The sequence below is a fragment of the Uranotaenia lowii genome, chromosome 2 (genome assembly GCF_029784155.1).
Source record: "Uranotaenia lowii strain MFRU-FL chromosome 2, ASM2978415v1, whole genome shotgun sequence".
NCBI classification, from domain to species: domain Eukaryota; kingdom Metazoa; phylum Arthropoda; class Insecta; order Diptera; family Culicidae; genus Uranotaenia; species Uranotaenia lowii.
Genome location: NC_073692.1, coordinates 154752607 through 154770559, shown reverse-complemented (window position 1 = coordinate 154770559; position 17953 = coordinate 154752607). Strand labels below are relative to the sequence as shown.

The 17953-nt window shown below is 38.7% G+C and overlaps 3 protein-coding genes across 5 annotated transcripts in view; 1 reads left to right on the top strand and 2 right to left on the bottom strand.

The window, feature by feature from the left end:
• The window catches only part of LOC129744449 (kelch-like protein 17), a 170431-nt gene that overhangs the window by 116359 nt on the left and 36119 nt on the right, over nucleotides 1-17953 (bottom strand). The gene's annotated exons all lie outside the window — the stretch shown is intronic.
• Nucleotides 477-7461, bottom strand: LOC129741986 (nucleosome assembly protein 1-like 1). The gene is made up of 3 exons (XM_055733830.1): nucleotides 6705-7461; nucleotides 6561-6674; nucleotides 477-508 (listed from the first exon to the last, which is right to left on the bottom strand). The coding sequence occupies exons 1-3, from the start codon at nucleotides 7459-7461 to the stop codon at nucleotides 477-479; spliced, it is 903 nt and encodes a 300-aa protein (XP_055589805.1).
• Nucleotides 11812-14828, top strand: LOC129744451 (chymotrypsin BI-like). Its single transcript, XM_055736973.1, has 3 exons — nucleotides 11812-11884; nucleotides 13880-14246; nucleotides 14311-14828. Exons 1-3 carry the CDS (start codon nucleotides 11840-11842, stop codon nucleotides 14694-14696), a joined length of 798 nt encoding a protein of 265 aa, XP_055592948.1. The 5' UTR covers nucleotides 11812-11839; the 3' UTR covers nucleotides 14697-14828.

The following is a 17953-nucleotide window of genomic DNA, read 5'->3' as shown; positions in this document are numbered from 1 at the left end:
TCCAGTTTTCAGATTCAGATTTCAGATTTCAGATTTCAGATTCAGATTTCAGATTCGGATTTCAGATCCAGATTTCAGATTCAGATTGTAGTTTATTATCGGTCGCAAATGCAATATTTATCCGACACCTTTTGTATTTTTTTTCGTCCCCGTGAACAGGATTTCAGAAAGTTCTAGAGATGATACATACATCTTGAAGTTGCCAGATTTTTTTCAGAACGTATCTGGGCCCTACAAATCCGAGCAATTTCATTTGAAAAACCTGGCAAAATCCGAAACCCAGAAATTACTCAACAAAAAACAAGAAAAAAATTTTAAATGTTATTCTAGATTTCCAAAACATCTTTCATGATTTTTTTTATAGCAGTTGCTCAAAAAAATTTCGTTTTGAAGGCATAAATAAAAAAACAAATAATAGTGGCCTAGCATCAAATATGCGAGAGATTCTCAGCAACTACCTCCAAGAAAAATCTAAATTAGTTGCCTTCCTCCGCAAAGCCGGAATAATCTACAAAATATAGAGGACTACCACAAAGCATGGCCCTAATGGGTTAACCAACCAATCGAATCGAGGAAGAATGACCCTAACGGGTTAAACTCCTATAAAATAAAATGTTTGATTTGCCAAATAAAGTGAATAGATCCGGGAAAAATCCGAGCATTTTTAATGAAATTCGGGCAACCGGGTCGGGCCGGACTATTTCCAAATTTTGTATTAAATATACGGGCAAACCCGGATAAAACCGGGAAATCTGGCAACCCATAGGTATAGGTAGAATATGACGGATGGATATCAACATTTGTATGAAAAAATGCTATCGTTTGAATATTTTTCTTAAAATGTTTCGAATCCACGTTGAAATTTACAATTTACCACTATCTTCGTTAACAAAACACCTTAAAAGCGAAGATGGAATTAAAGTTTTGGTCGATTAATTTCTCTTTTCAATAGGTTAATAAGTTAGAAAATATTTGAGTAGTTTTTTGTTTAATTGAATCAAAGCAATCGAAAGATTCCTTTTGATTCAACCACGGCAAATGAAAAGTTCAGATACCGGTATTTCGATAGCAACTTATTATGTGTATAGCACCAAACCGAATGGCGACAGTTTTACTAGCGACACTTTTTACTAGCGAAATTTCTGTCATTCGCAGGTTTGTTTCTCTCTTTTTCGGTCCACCAAAAGATTACACAGTTGCGTTTTTAAAATAAACATTTATTTAGTCTTTTCATATGTTAGGATGAAAAAAAGGACAGACAATTTTATATGCGAAAATTTCGTTGGAGGACGAGAGTACATTCACGTACACGATGCGTACGTTGTTTTAACAAAAATTTTACCGAAGTCTATATTTAGAAATGTTGAATTCATTCTTAGAAATTAATAAGAACTGTTATTGAATTCTTAACATATTTAATATTATTTAAAAAAAATTCTCTCATTCAAGACACTTCGAATAGAGTCACGCACTATTAATCACACGTTTTGCCCCATGAATCTCCAATGTTTGTTTAACCCATTGTCACCCAATATCGTGTTCCGCTATACCAAATTACATACAACAGCACAGAGACGCTATGTATTTGCATCGAATGTCACAGCTGTATGAAGTATTTTTTTTATTTTTTTCCCTCAAAACCCATCAGTGAAGCACCGCAACTCGTCATTACCTACATATGTATGCTGATTGAAGTTGGACCTAACGGGGCATTCTAATTCACAGAAAACGAATGCACATCGCTTTGACTCCATGGGGAATTGCCCATCGTTTTGTCAATCGGCAAATGTGCATCAAAGCGTAACATTATTTTGGGCTTTTGACAATTGAATTTCCGAAACACTTTCAGCGACAACAAACTGTGTCACCGAGAGGTATCGTTAAAAGAATGAATGGAACTCGGAAGGAATTAACTGATCATATATTTATTTTACCGTGAACAATGTTGAATGGCAAATACTTTTTGACAACTATTGAATTGCATCTTCAGAAATGCGGTCTCCGGCAATGGCTCTCAAAAACTCCGAATTAAGGTCCATATATTCACTTCCATCTGTACCGTTGAGCCGTCAACACGTACGCCGGAGCATCGTATCGTTGCTGTTTACCTGCAGGAACATTTTACATTATTTATTTTTTCCTTACCTGTATTTCAATCAGCACTTTTCAGTGCTAAAATTATTTTCGTTTCTTTTATTCATATTTTCTCTTTTCTTTCCAGCATGGGGAAGTCTTCGGCCGGCTCAAGGGCCGGAAGAAAACGGATTGCTGAACCTAATCCAGGGCCATCTGCCAAAAAAGTTGAAATTTCCAATTCATTCGATGTCCTTCATAACATCGGTGATGAGGAAATATTCATATTTAATTCTGATAAGAGTACTAAGAAACCTTCTTCTTCTTCTTATACTCTTAAAAACGAAAAGATTCCACCAATAACGGTCACGATTCCTGACTTCAATGCCTTTCGAAAAGAAATCGTCACTTCCGTCAAGGATGTGAAGATTTCTTTTCAGATCGGTCGAAGGGGAACTGCTCGTATATTGGCGGAATCTTTTAATGATTTTCAAAAGGTTTTAAATTATTTGAATAATAAAAAACACTATTTTTTTACGTACGACACTAGAGGTGATCGTCCTTTTAAAGTTGTACTTCGTGGTCTCACCGGCGATCAGACACCGGATGAGATCACAAATGAATTAAATTCTTTGTTAGGTTTTTCTCCAATTCAAGTAATTCAAATGAGGAAAAGAACCAACACGAATAATACCAGTAGTGTTGGTTTTGCTCCTGAATTTTATTTGATCCATTTTAAAAAGGATCAGGTTAATAATTTGAAAATTTTGGAAAAGGCTCGTCTTATGTTTCATTGTCGAGTAAAATTTGAACCTTTTCGTAAATCCCATACCAATTTTTTACAAAATATTACGCAATGTCGTCGTTGTCAAGCTTTTTGTCATGGCACTAAAAATTATAGAATGAATGCCAGATGCATGTTTTGTGGCTCATTCGATCATGAAAAATCTAAATGCCTTTTTGGTGGTGATAAGCCAAAAACAGAATTTTTTAAGTGTGCGAATTGCGCAGGTAATCATTCCTCGAATTCTCTAGATTGTCCCATTAGGGCAAAAATTGTTGCTTCTAGGAAAAACCCCAAAGTTTCCAGAAAAGTTTCTTCTCCTCCTTCCTCTTTTTCGTCTACACACGTCAGACCGGCAAACAACCTGCCTGTTCGCAGTCAGCCTCGGCCTACATTGGAATCACGGCTGGGTAATACCCGAAGTGATTTTAATGTTACCTGGGCTGATTCTGCGCCACAGACTCGTTGTTTATCGTTCTCAGAGGTGGTTGAAAATGGGTTGCCCTCTTCAGGTTTAACTAATAAAAATGGGAAAAAACCAAGTCTCAACGTTCATGCGAAGGCTTGGGAAAATCCCCGAAATTCAAATACTTTTTCTTCTCCTTCTTCTTCTGATTCTAACAATTTTGTTGATTTGGGTGAGATTACTGAGGAAAAATTAAAATTTTTGCATCAAAATTTAATGGAAATGATGCAACTTATGTTGAAAGCAAATTCAATGTTTGAAGCTTTCCAAACTTCTTTTAATTATGCTAACAAAATTATTATGACTTTAAGATTCCCTCATGGATCCAAATAGATGTTTAAATATTATGAATTGGAACGCTAGATCTTTGCTGGCTAACCAAGATGAGTTCTTTTTATTTTTGAAAACTCAAAACATACATATTGCTGCCATCACTGAAACTTTTTTAAAGCCAGACAATAACTTGAAAAGCAATGCTTTCTTTAAAATTTTACGAAATGATCGACTTGATCGACAAGGTGGGGGTGTAGCTATTGTCATCAATAGTCGTCTCAAATTTAGACTTCTTCCTTCTTTCAATACAAAAGTCTTAGAAACAATTGGAATTGAATTAGAAACTTCTATGGGGAAAATTATAATTGTTGCCGCATATTTGCCTTTTCAATGTAGCGGTGAACAGAAAAATTTTTTGAAGGGAGATTTACAAAAACTCACCAGAAATAAATCTAAATTTTTTATTATTGGTGACTTTAATGCAAAACACCGATCTTGGAATAATATTTCATCAAATTCAAATGGGAATATTTTGTTTAATGATTGCTCTGCAGGTTATTATACTGTTGAATATCCTAATGGGCATACTTGTTTTTCTTCAATTAGAAATCCCTCCACAATTGATTTGGTTCTAACGGATTTAGGCGAGCATTGTAGTCAATTAGTTACTCATGCGGACCTCGATTCAGACCACCTTCCAGTATCATTTTCTTTATCCCAAAGTCCCATTGAAAACCCTTTAAAATCAACTTTTAATTTTCAAAAGGCTAACTGGGAGCGATATATGAATTTTATTGAACGTAATTTAGATGTAAACGTTCCATTGAATTCAATAGAAGATATTGATTTGGCTGTAGAAAATTTGACAACTTCAATAGTCAATGCTAGAGCCGCTTCAATACCTAAAGTTAAACATAAATTTAATCAACCTTTAATTGATGATGATCTTCAGTTTTTGATACGACTGAAAAACATTCGCCGACGCCAATTTCAACGAACTAGGGATCCTTATTTGAAATTAATTTATTGTGACCTTCAAAAAGAGATCAAACGTCGTTTAAATTTCATTCGTAATGAAAATTTTGCTAAAGCAGTAGAGGACATAAAACCCTACTCAAAGCCATTTTGGAAATTAACTAAAATTCTAAAAAAGCCCCAGAAGCCAATTCCTACTTTGAAAGATGGGGATAAACTTCTTTTAACTAATTCAGAAAAAGCTCAAAAATTAGCCCAACAATTTGAGTCTGCTCATGATTTTAATTTAAACGTTGTAAGTCCAATTGATGCTCAAATTTCCCTAGAATTTGATGATATTCTTTCTAAGCAAATTGTGTTTGAAAGTTCTTGTGAGACAAATATTGATGAACTTAAATTGATTTTCAAAAAATTTAAAAATATGAAAGCCCCGGGGGAAGATGGGATTTTCTATATTCTTATTAAAAAGTTGCCTGAAAGCACTTTAAATTTTTTAGTTAAAATCTTCAATAAATGTTTTCACTTGGCTTATTTTCCCAATAAATGGAAAAATGCCAAAGTAACTCCAATTTTGAAACCTGGAAAAAGTGCTTCAGAGCCTTCAAGTTATCGACCAATTAGTTTGCTTCCTTCTTTAAGTAAACTATTTGAGAGAGTTATTTTGAATAGAATGATGATTCACATTAATCAGAATTCTATTTTCCCTGATGAACAATTTGGTTTTCGTCATGGACATTCTACTACACATCAACTTTTGAGTGTAACTAATATGATTAACGCTAGCAAATCTGAGGGTTATTCAACTGGTGTTGCTCTTCTTGATATTGAAAAAGTTTTTGACAGTGTTTGGCACAAAGGTTTAGTAGCTAAATTAGCTCGATTTGATTTTCCTGTATATCTGACCAAAATTATTCAAAATTATTTGACTAGCCGAACTTTGCAAGTAAGCTATCAAAATTCATGCTCTGAAAGGATACCCATTAGAGCTGGTGTCCCTCAGGGTAGTATACTTGGGCCTATTTTATACAATATTTTTACTTCTGATCTTCCTGATGTCCCAGAAGGAAAAGGTAGAAGATTATTTGCTGACGATACTTTGCTTTCAGCCAAAGGTCGAAATTTACGGGTGGTACGCAGTAGATTGCAACAAAATTTAAATTCCTTTTTGAATTACTTGAAAATGTGGAAAATTTCTCCTAACGCTTCCAAAACTCAACTTATTTTATTTCCCCATAAGCCAAGAGCAAATTTTTTAAAACCTAATGAAAATCATTCCATAACTTTTAATGGGGTTTCATTAGAATGGTCTGATCACGTGAAGTACTTGGGACTCACACTTGATCGGAATCTTACTTTTAAAAATCACATTGAAGATATTCAATCTAAATGTAATAAATACACTAAATCTCTTTATTCTCTCATCAACAGGAAATCCCGATTGTGCCTGAAGAATAAGATGCTTATTTATAAGCAGGTATTCCGACCAGCGATAATGTATGCAGTTCCGATTTGGTCTAGCTGCTGCGCGACGAGGAAGAAAGCCATCCAGAGGATTCAGAACAAGGTTCTGAAAATGATTTTGCGGCTTCCACCTTGGCACAGCACCGAAGATCTTCATCGGATTGCAGGCATTGAATCGATCGAAGAGATGGCCAACAAAATCATCTCCAGCTTCAGAGGCAAATCGATGCAGTCTTCCATCGCAGAGATTCGTTCTCTCTACAATTAGTTTAATTTTAGGATAGTGTTTAGTTTTAAGTTTAAAATATTTTTGACATTACAGGATGTTCTCCTACAAAAAATACTTGATTGTGCTCAGCAAATTTAAGTTGAATAAATAAACTTTAGTGATTAGTAAACTATAGGGCTCTGGACAGTTCATTATTGAACTGAACACCTAATTTAATGTATTAATGTAATATAAATGTAATGATGAATTGGTACTAATAAAGATATATTTAAAAAAAAAAAAAAGGTCCATATATTCGCCTTTGAAATAGAGGACAGCTTTTGGAATGATGCGCTCTTTGATCAGGTATCCGATTTCGAAATCGAACTCCAAGAAATCCTTGTAGACAATCGAATCGAAGCTTTCCTTCAGCGCTTTGGGATTGAAGAAATCGAAAAACTAGCCGTTGACTCCATCTGCATCGACATTTTCCGTAGCTATCACATTGACGCCTTCCTTCCAACGGATCTCGCATCCGTTAGTATCGAAAATTTGAAATCCACTGAAATCGGCCATATTTTCCAAGCCCGGATCGCACTCCAACAAGTACTCTTTCGTTAATATTTCGTTTTCGAAAAAGTCATTCGGTTCGAACTCAAAATGCAACACAAAGCTCGGCACCGGCTTATCCCGAACTTCGACACGTACATCGACGAGATGCTTCAAAACCGCCTCGTCCTTTTCCAAAATCATACTGCTCAAGACAGGAACCGCTTTGAAAACGCGCAACCAAAATTCCGGTATACCCTTGAGCGGATATGTTGGCTCAGCTTCCGGTTTTAAGGCATCGTCAACGGCCCCCTTAACTATCGCCCGTCGTTGACTGTAAATTTGCTTCAAATCTAGCTGATACTCCATTTCCATTGAGTGAACCTGCCGATGGAAGGCGGCCTCTTTCTCCATCTGCTCAAGCTGTAGCTTTTTGAGAGTTTCAACTTTTCGGTGGATATCAGACGGAAGTTTCGCTAGTTGTTCCATCTGGTTTAATTTAATGTCCACGTTTTTGAGAAGGGTTAACACGATACAATTGAATGTGGTACAGTACTTTGGTTTGTTGTGCAACGGGTTTTGTAATGTTCCGAAATAGTTTAGCGCTTCTTGCACTGATCCTGATTTGAAGTATTGCTCGCGCATTTTGGACTGCTGTGATTTGTTAATCATCATTAATTCAAATGTGTAAATAACTAATGAAGACGACAGCCCTATAAAGTATAGAGGGTTGCGCGGGAGATTTAAACACAGACTACATAATAATTTAAATACCAATCTTCAAGTAAGTACTTATGCAAAATACTTAATCTTTCCATATTTAAAATGAGTTACCATTTAATTAAAATTTTTATCGCTTTGAACATTTAAAGAATTGCTAAAAAAATATACAGTGTGTTTCGTAAAAGCACAGCAAGCACGAAAACAATATTATGCAAGCAGAAAAAATCCAAAATATGAGCGCTAAAAATCATAGCAGCTTTGCCTACTAGCGACAAGTCGCATTCGTCGCGACGTTGAAAATAACAACGACGCACCGCAAGTTTCCTAGGAGATCTGGAGCATGCGATTGATGGCCTAAGGAAAACGTACAGTAAATAACAAAAACAATATACGAGTACTACATAGAAATCGCCTACTGGACTGAAAAAAGAAAAACAAACCTGTGAATGACAGGAATCTCGCTAGTAAAAAAGCGTCGCTAGTCCTACTGTCGCTATTCGGTTTGGTGCTATACACATAATACAATAATGCTAATAATCGCATGATCACAAATTAGAGCATTTTCCACCAAAAATAAAAATATTTGATCGGTGATCGGTTTTATTGAAAAACTTTTTTTTTTCGTTCGCTCAAGCCTGTACGTTTGAGGAGCCATGAATCTTCAACAAACCAAAGTGTCTGGGGATTCACCGACCAGATATTTTAATTTTTCGTCTAAATGACTCGTAGTTTCTGTACTTTCTCTTGACAACATATTCTTTAAATACACTGGGAATCACATACACGTGAATTGGATTGTTTTTGTTTGTATTGCGTGCTCTCCAACGAATTGAAGAGCCGCTAATTCGACATCGTAGCACTGCAGGAGGTATGCTGGAACGTGAATACGACCGTTGCCCGAAACATGATATAAAGATCGTCATCGGGGATTTTAATGCTCCGGTCGGCCAGGAGGAGGAATTCAAACCGACAATTCGAAGGTTCAGTGCGCACCAGCTGACCAACGAAAACAGCCTCAGCCTTATTGATTTAGCCGCCTCCAAACGAATGGCCGTACGTAGTACCTTTTTCCAGCACCGCCTCCCACACAAGTACACCTGGAGATCACCGTACCAAACGCAATCACAGATCGACCACGTTTTGATTGACAGCCGGCACTTCTCGGACATCATCGACGTCAGATCCTGTTGAGGCGCCAACATCGAGTCAGACCACTATCTGGTGATGGTGAAGATGCGCCCAAAACTCTCCGTAGTGAACAACACACGCAACCGGCGCCCGCCTCGGTTAAATATCGCACGACGTAAGCAACCTGAGGTCGCGGCAGACTACGCGCAATCGGTCGAAGCAGCGCTGCCGGCAGAGGGCGAGCTTGACGAAGCCCCTCTCGAGGACTGTTGGGATACCATCAAGACGGCCATCAACAGTGCTGCGGAGAACGTCATCGGTTATGTGGAGCGAACTTGACGGAACAACTGATTCGACGAGGAGTGTAGGAAGGTGATGGATGAAGAAAATGCCGCGCGGGCGGCAGTTGTGCAAAGAGGCAGCCGTCGAAATGTGGAAAATCACCGACAGCGGAAGAGGCAGCGAGTCCGAATTTTCCAGGAGAAAAAGCGCTGCCTGGAGGAGGAGGAGCTCGAGGAGCTGGAGTAGCTGCATCGTTCCCAAGAAACACGAAAGTTCTATCAGAAACTCAACGCATCCCACAAAAGCTTCGTGCCGCAAGCCGAATTGTGCCGGGATAGGACGGGGGCATCCTGACGGACAATCGTGAGGTGATCAAAAGGTGAAAGCAGCACTTCGATGAACACCTGAACGGCGCACATGAAGGAGATCAAGACGGTGGGCGAAGGTACATCGCGGACGTAGCCAACGACGTAGAGGAGCCACTCCCAACGATGAGTGAAGTTAAGGAAGCCATTCGCCAGCTGAATAGAAACAAGTCAGCTGGGAAGGATGGTATCGCAGCTGAACTCATAAAAATGGGCCCGGACAAGTTGGCCGATTGCCTACACCGGTTGATAGTCCGGATCTGGGACATAGAACAGCTACCGGAGGAGTGGAAGGAAGGAAGGCCCATCTACAAGAAGGGCGACAAATTGAACTGTGAGAACTACCGAGCGATCACTGTCCTCAATGCCGCCTACAAAGTGTTGTCCCGAATCCTACTCCGCCGCCTAACGCCACAAGCAAACAGATTCGTAGGAATTCATCAGGCCGGCTTTATGGAGGGACGGTCAACGACGGACCAGATATTCACATTACGGCAAATCCTCCAAAAATGTCGGGAACACCAAGTCCCTACGCACCATCTATTCATCGACTTTAAAGCCGCATACGACACGATCGACCGTAACGAGCTATGGAAAATCATGGACGAGAACGACAAGGCGACGATGGATGGAACGCAGTGCTGTGTGCGGATCTCGGGTGAGTTGTCGAGTTCATTCGAATCGCGCAGGGTGCTTCGATAAGGTGATGGTCTATCCTGCATGATGTTCAACGTGGCGCTAGAAGGTGTTATTCGACGAGCGGTGGGCGAAATGCGGGGCACGATTTTCAACAGATCCAGTCAACTTATCTGCTTTGCCGATGACATTGATATAGTCGGCAGATCATCTGCGGCGGTGGAGGAGATCTACCGCAAACTGAAACGCGAAGCAGGAAGGATTGGGTTGATGATTAATACGTCCAAGACGAAGTACATGCTGGCGTGCGGATCCGAGACCGACCGAACCCGCTTGTCCAGTAATAACAAGGTCACGATCGACGGCGACGAGCTGGAGATAGTCGAAGACTTTGTCTATCTCGGCTCACTAGTGGCCGCAGAGAATGACACCAGCCGTGAGATCCGGAGGCGAATTATCAGCGAAAGTCGTGCCTACTATGGACTCCACAAGCAACTGCGGTCCAGAAGACTTAGCCCTCGCACGAAGTGTAACCTGTATATGACGCTCATTAAACCGGTTGTTCTCTACGGGCACGAGACGTGGATATTGTTCGAGAAGGACCTGCGTACACTCGGGGTATTCGAACGACGAGTGTTAAGAACCATCTTTGTCGGCGTACAGGAGAACGGAGTGTGGAGGTGAAGGATGAACCACGAGCTCGCGCGACTCTACGGCGAACCCAGTATCCAGAAGGTGGTGAAAGCTGGCCGGATACGCTGGGCAGGACTTGTTGCGAGAATGCCGGACGACTGTCCTGCAAAACCAAGACCAAGTGGAGCGTGATCTGGCGAACGTGGGGTGCCCGAGGAATTGGACACGGTTGCCATGCACCGAGTGAATTTTAGGAATTATGTTCGTCAAGTTATGTCGTGAGACGGAATACTATGTAAATAAAAAATTAATAATACGTTCGAAATGCTTTAATCATACTTCAAAATTTATAAATCTATCGATTATTTATCATTTTGTGTCATGTATATCCAAATATAATTTACAGGCTGCAAGAAAGGCTTCAACCCACTGTCAAATGTATTTAATCAAGTTTTTTCACTCTCCAAATTGTACAACGTTCTCAAAAATATCCTGTGTAGGTTCTCCAAAATTATATATACTTTAAAGAAATCATCGGTCAATATCAAAGTAATCATGCACTTATAAAATTAATGATTCACAGTGTGTAAAAATTGAAACGGTTAAAAACAAACCCTTGACCAATGCTCGATAAGATCCGTCCTCGATAATGGATAATAAGGTGATACGGGAGAAGAAAGACGCCATCTGACCCGTTTCATTTGTACGTGTTGTAATACACTGAGTCGATTTTGGGTAATTTTCAATTTCTTAGTCGCTAGGGCTTTAAGTTTAATTTTTTTTTTAATTAAAATAATTAACCCTCATAATCCAGCTTGTAACTAATTTGCTTTGAAAGATTCGTCACTACGGAACTCGGTCCTTTAAAATGTAATGACTTCATAAATTGAAAGGTTTGAGTACTTAGTTTCATGGTAGAAAAAAACGTTTATTTTCCATGAAATGATACTTTTAAATTTTGCAAAGATTAGTTTCAAACCAAAACTAAACGTTTTGAACCTTAGGGCTGAACATTTTCTTGAAACTTATCCAAAAATGACTCAATCAAGTGTTTTGTATGGCAAAAAGTGTTCAATTCAAATTCATCAATACCCTACTGAACTCGACATCTACAGGTAATCTAATCGTATGATATTTATTACAAACACGCAGCACCGTTTTGTCAGAGGAAAAAAGAACCGGGATAAGAAAAATCTTGGGTTTGGAATTGGTATAAAATCGGGACCAAATATCTAAGTCACCACAAGTTAACTTTTAACCTCCAAGTGATTGACATAGAAGAAATGCAGCTCTTACTTATTTTTTTGACAGCTTTGGCTGCTGTACAGGTAAGTTATCTACAATATAGGGGAGCCTTAAGCTTACGTGTTGTTTTAAAATAGAAGTTAAGTCAAAACTTGAGACTTGAAAAATATGAAAAAAGGTCAAACTGTTCAAAAATTTAATTATGGGAAAATTTTCATTATAACATTCATTGAATGTTTGAGTAAAGGCGGGAGGCAATTCAACCTTGCATACATGTACTTAATCCAAAGCAAACATTATTGCATGAAAGCTTGTATACAAGACTGAAATTTTTATCCTTTTTGTTGGTCAGGGTCATTTTTGATTAAGATATAATCTCAATATATGCTCAATATGCTATCAAAGGGTGATATAATTTAGATGTTTGTGTATGAACTTTTTGTTATAATTTGACAAAATTATACCTCATTTTGATATGAAAAAATTGAACATAAAAATATCTCATCTTGATATAATTTTGTTTTTCTATTCTAAACGGGCTCCAACGATAATGTGTACGGTAGCCTCCCTTTTTAGTTTGTATGGATTATAAGATTTACATACTTTGGTTCTGGTTTTATGCTGATATTAGGTAAAAACTAGCGTATTAGATTTACTAGAACTAGAAGTTTATTCAGGTAAGATTTAAAAATGTAGAGACAAAACCTCGATTCTTGCCACAGTCTTTCATGAAATATTTACTCACCACTTAAGCACTTCTAGGCCATATTGCGTTGCCTGCTGGCCTGCATTTACAAATGTGTGAATTCATACTTGAACAATTCTCTAGTCAAGTTTCTGAGATTCCTACCTCGAATAATTCTTGAAAGGTTCGGGTACCAGCCAGGAGATTTGAACCATGCCTGGTGCATTGGAATGAGGCCTTCAAGCTTCCAACAAAAATTTTCGAAGCATTTGCTGGTCCGGAAGAAAAAAAAAATCACTGATTGTATCAAAAGAGATATAATATTTTTTTTCGAAACGACCAAAACGAAGATTTTGATATTAAAGCAATATCTGAATAAGTTGATAATATCTCGTTGAGATGGTACGATGTAATCGATGTAATACTTTGTCCCGCTTGCAACGTTCGATAAATAAAGTTTGAACTTTATGATACGCGAAGCGTAAGCTTTTAAAACGAAAGCTTTCAAATCAACGAACACTTCATTAACGCGACGCCATTTCGGAAATATTTTTGAACCAAACATTAACACGGGAAAACAACATCAAATCACATATGTACATTTTATCGATATTCCACTTTTTACATGCACTACATAATATCACGGAACCGAATAACTATTTAATAGGAAGAACTATATCGTATTTCATCCGTAGAAAGTAAATTTGTATCAACGATTTCGGAAGTACGACTCACTCGGCGCCATTTTCAGGTGAAACATTTCTTCATAGATTCTGGAGCAACACCGAGACTCTTTCTAAAATTTTTGTGGTTTTAAAATTGAAGACATGACCGTGAGACTGTGTTGTGCAAGTCCGATTCCTTTAATTTTTTTGGTTTTAACATCGTTTTTATGTTGTTCGAATCTTTTCTTGTAGAATTTACTTGTTTCTCCAATGTAAAATTTTTCACATCCTCCACATTTTATGTTATCCACAATTACTGTTCTATTTTTTGGAATTTTGTCTTTAGTATTTGTGAAAATTGTGCTCTTAACTTTGTTTAAAGAATGGAAGTCGTATAGATTAAAATATCTGGCTAATTTCTCACCTAGACCTGCACAATACGGAATTGTAATATGTATACGGTTGGGGTTGCTCATTTTTAGTTTCACTCAGACTGTTGTACATTTTGTGAGTTCGTTTATGTAGATTAGGTGAGTAAACAGGTGAAATTTTTGAAGAATACCATTTTTTCCATTGCTTTCGCACTATTTTTGATCATCTCTTTATGATCATTTTGACACCAATTGAAGATGTTAATTTTTGTGTTTTATTTTAAATCTTGTTGAAGATACATGGAAAATTTTATTATTACATGGTTAATACGCATTGCTTATTGTTTTCTTCTGCAGGCTGCCAAAATACCGCTCCAAAGTCGTGTGCACCCTTTAAATGTTATGCTGGGTGCCAGTAAACAAGGTCGTATTGTGAATGGAGATCCAGCTGGGCCTGGCCAATTCCCATTCTATGCTGCCGTTGACATCCTCACAGGTTATTTCTGCGGCGGATCAATCATCAGTAATCGATGGGTTTTGACAGCGGGTCATTGTGGTGTGCTTGGTGGCAATACCGATTTCAAGGTAGGCGTTGGATCTCTAAGAACTCCGTCAGACATCTTTTATTTCTCGGATGGAATTCATGTTCATGATGATTACGACCCGTGGACACTTGCTAACGATATCGCCTTAATACATCTTAGCAGTGATTTAATTTTCACAGGTAAGTGAATCATATCTTATTCCTGCACTCAAAATTTTGGTGACTGCAAAAAATTTTCCATCAGATTACGTCCAAGCGGTCACTTTACCCAGCATTGGAGAAGCGAACCAGTTCGAAGATTACAATGCAGAAATCGTGGGACACGGAAAGACTTCAGATGGTGCCTCGGGAGTATCGCCTTATTTATTTTATGCTGTTGTATCTGTGATTCCAAACTATTACTGCAAGTTTTATTATGGAGATTTCATAACTGATTCAGTAATATGTGCTATGGGAAATTCTGGACAAAGTACCTGCAACGGAGACTCAGGGGGCCCTCTGGTAGTCGATAATAAACTTATCGGAGTTATTTCGTTTGTTTCCGGAGCCGGTTGTGGATCCGGTTATCCATTTGGGCAAACGCGGGTTACAAGCCATCGCCAATGGATTTTGAATGTATCGGGTGTGTAAACATAACAAGGGGAAATCTTACTTGGAACTGTCTTTCTTATTGCAATATTAAAATTCACTTCCTGAACTACTCACCAAATCCCTAAACAAATGTATCTTTCTGCAAATGTCAATAATAAATTGAAAAAAGAATATCAGGTATTTTTAACTTCCCCAGCTTACTAAACGTTACGGAATTCAAAATGAAGTACATAAGCTACAAAATAATGTATATTTCTAGATTCAAAATAAAGTTTCAGATTCAGATTTCAGATTCAGATTTCAGATTCAGATTTCAGATTCAGATTTCAGATTCAGATTTCAGATTCAGATTTCAGATTCAGATTTCAGATTCAGATTTCAGATTCAGATTCAGATTTCAGATTCAGATTTCAGATTCAGATTTCAGATTCAGATTTCAGATTCAGATTTCAGATACAGATTTCAGATTTCAGATTCAGATTTCAGATTCAGATTTCAGATTCAGATTTCAGATTCAGATTTCAGATTCAGATTTCAGATTCAGATTTCAGATTCAGATTTCAGATTCAGATTTCAGATTCAGATTTCAGATTCAGATTTCAGATTCAGATTTTAGATTCAGATTTCAGATTCAGATTTCAGATTCAGATTTCAGATTCAGATTTCAGATTCAGATTTCAGATTCAAATTTCAGATTCAGATTTCAGATTCAGATTTCAGATTCAGATTTCAGATTCAGATTTCAGATTCAGATTTCAGATTCCTGGTTGCCCTAGCTAAGACAGAAGTGCGGTTTATTCTTACTCCGATTCTTGCTGGCAATTTTGGAACGTTTTCGAGTTTTGATAATTATAAATGAAGGTTGTACTTACGTTTGATCGTGGATAGTACATGCCTTAATCCGATGCGATATCGTGGATGGTGTTTGAAGCGCAAAAACTGCAATTTTCCGGTGTTTTTTTTTTCGGTATTGAGTGATTCGAAGAAATTGAGCAACATTCGGTCCTCAATAAAATAAACATCGCGAAGTTCACAAGTGATTGTGCGACTGGGGCAGCTTTGATGAAAGCAAACATTCCCCCCAAATGAAAGTTGTTACGAATACAGCGATTCGTAGCGCATGGAAGTAGTATGGGTAGTGTGGTTATTAGTGGTATTAGTGCAAACCATATTGCACAATCTGTTTGGTTATCGAAGCGTTTGCTCGAAAGTGAGAGAAGCTAGATAGTAGTCGAGCACTGGTTGGTGTCCGGGCTACTCGAAAAGTTCACTACATAAGGCGTATAACAGTAGTGTTCGCAATAATAGCAACGTTCGAGAGGTTTAAAGAAAAATAATAAATAGAAGCAATTGAGAAGTGATACCTGGGAAGAGTCTAAAAAGTGGGTTTTTAGGGGACTGCTTTTCCCCAAATCACTAGTGGCTTGTTTGCCCCGAAAATTAAAATAAAAAAAAAGCAGTGAAAAGTGAAATATAATCCTCGGCGCCATGGATGGCGCACCCCCCGGGGGTGGGGGGTCCACAAGCTATGTGGATTCATCCCCAATCCCCCCGTATATGCGTTCGTCAACGTTCGACGGTCGCAAAATCTTTTTAAAAGTGCAAAGGCCTGGAGAAAACCCTACACCGCTGCCCAAAAACCCGTTTTGGTTTGCATCTGTAGTGGAAGCAAAAATTGGAAAACCTCTCAGGAAGGAAATCGACATGGCGATTGATGGTAAGGGACTTAGCTATACGCTAAGTACCTACAACGTTCAGCTTGCGGAGGAGTTGAAGAAAATTAAAGAGTTGGATACCAATACTTCGATTGAAATTATCGATCACCCTGGACTCAACAAAACTCTCGGAATGGTCTACTTACAAGAATCAACTGATGTATCAGAAGAAGAAATATTAAAACAGCTGAGAAGTCAGGGTGTGACAGCAGTTCGGAAAATTACGAAATTTGTCGACAAGCAAAAAACCAACACGCCGATGATGGTCTTGACTTTTGGTAGTACAAGATTGCCAAAAGAAATTTATTTCGGATGGATAAAAGTGTCCATACGAACGTATTACGAGAGTCCAATGTTTTGCAAAAACTGCCTCAATTATCGACACACGAAGAAAAGATGTGACCAGACCGTTCGTTGTACACGGTGTGCCGGAAGTCACTCAAATACAGACAACAGTTGCCAAGAAACTTTTCGTTGTCCGCATTGCCCTGAAGGTAATAATGAGCACTCCGCGGCGGGACGTAAATGTCCATTATATCGCCATGAGGAAGCGGTCATCCGTTGCAAAACGGATGAGTCTATTTCCTGGGCTGAAGCTCGGAAGAGGGTTGGCCCGCTAAATGCCAAACCCACATACGCATCGGTTACCGATGCTGACAGTGCAAACAAAGATAAAATTATTGAAAATCTTATGGCAAATGTACAAAAATTAACTGCTCACATCGAACAACTGACAAAAGAGAATCAAAAAATGGCGTTAGATCACAAAATTTTTAAGGAAAAAGTGCAAAACTATTTCCGTGAGAATAACTTGTCGACATCACCCACGACACCGGCGAAAGATCGCAGTCGATCGGTTACCCCTATGAATCGATCTGGAAACTTAACATCCACAAACAACCAACAAGAACAAGAAAGTTCGTCTTTCCAAGCACCAAAACCATTCACCAGGCAATCAAGAAAAACACTAGCTAATCCAACAGTAAATCCACCAACCGACAAAAAAGTAATGGAAAACGAGGACCGCAATCTCCCCTGGCTGAAAAAGCAAGCAATAAAAATGTGAAGCAAAGCAAAAACCAAGAAGAAGACAGCACAGAAGAAGTTCAACTATCGTCCGAAGAAGAAGAAACTACGAATCAAACGACCAAAGGGAAGTTTTTTCGTAGCTAAAACAAACGGAAACAATACTACCATCACCAAATCCACTACCACGTTAACCCCAAATAATCAACATACCGCTAAAAAACCATCAACCAATCGCCAGGAGGAGATTCCACCCCATCGGAGGTTCGAGGGACTTGAGCATCAGTCCCTCGGTAATATGTGGAAGCGATCGGTAACCATCCAGGACGCTATCCTCATACCTGTTGAAGGTGACCCGACCTCCACTTCCTCGGTGGGGGCAACGTTGTCCCAAAGCCTTCGCCCCCCGTCGACTGCCCGACATGATCCTGGGACGCCAGATGTGCGTCGGGAGTGTGTCGTACGGGGGCACCCGGGACACTTGCGGGTAAGTTCCTCAAACTCAATTTTCCGAACAGTATCAAATGCGAATCAATTCCCCAGGTCATTCCCCAC

Bases quoted from the DNA above. Each gene is read 5' to 3' on its own strand.
- LOC129741986 (XM_055733830.1), bottom strand. From the start codon at position 7,461: ATGATTAACAAATCACAGCAGTCCAAAATGCGCGAGCAATACTTCAAA. The intron at 6,675-6,704 runs GCTAGTTTTTCG...TCAATCCCAAAG, and splicing joins CGATGCAGATGGAGTCAACG to CGCTGAAGGAAAGCTTCGAT. The intron at 509-6,560 runs GCGAATATATGG...TATATTTTGTAG, and splicing joins AGCTGTCCTCTATTTCAAAG to ATTATTCCGGCTTTGCGGAG.
- LOC129744451 (XM_055736973.1), top strand. From the start codon at position 11,840: ATGCAGCTCTTACTTATTTTTTTGACAGCTTTGGCTGCTGTACAG. The intron at 11,885-13,879 runs GTAAGTTATCTA...TTTCTTCTGCAG, and splicing joins CAGCTTTGGCTGCTGTACAG to GCTGCCAAAATACCGCTCCA. The intron at 14,247-14,310 runs GTAAGTGAATCA...ATTTTCCATCAG, and splicing joins CAGTGATTTAATTTTCACAG to ATTACGTCCAAGCGGTCACT.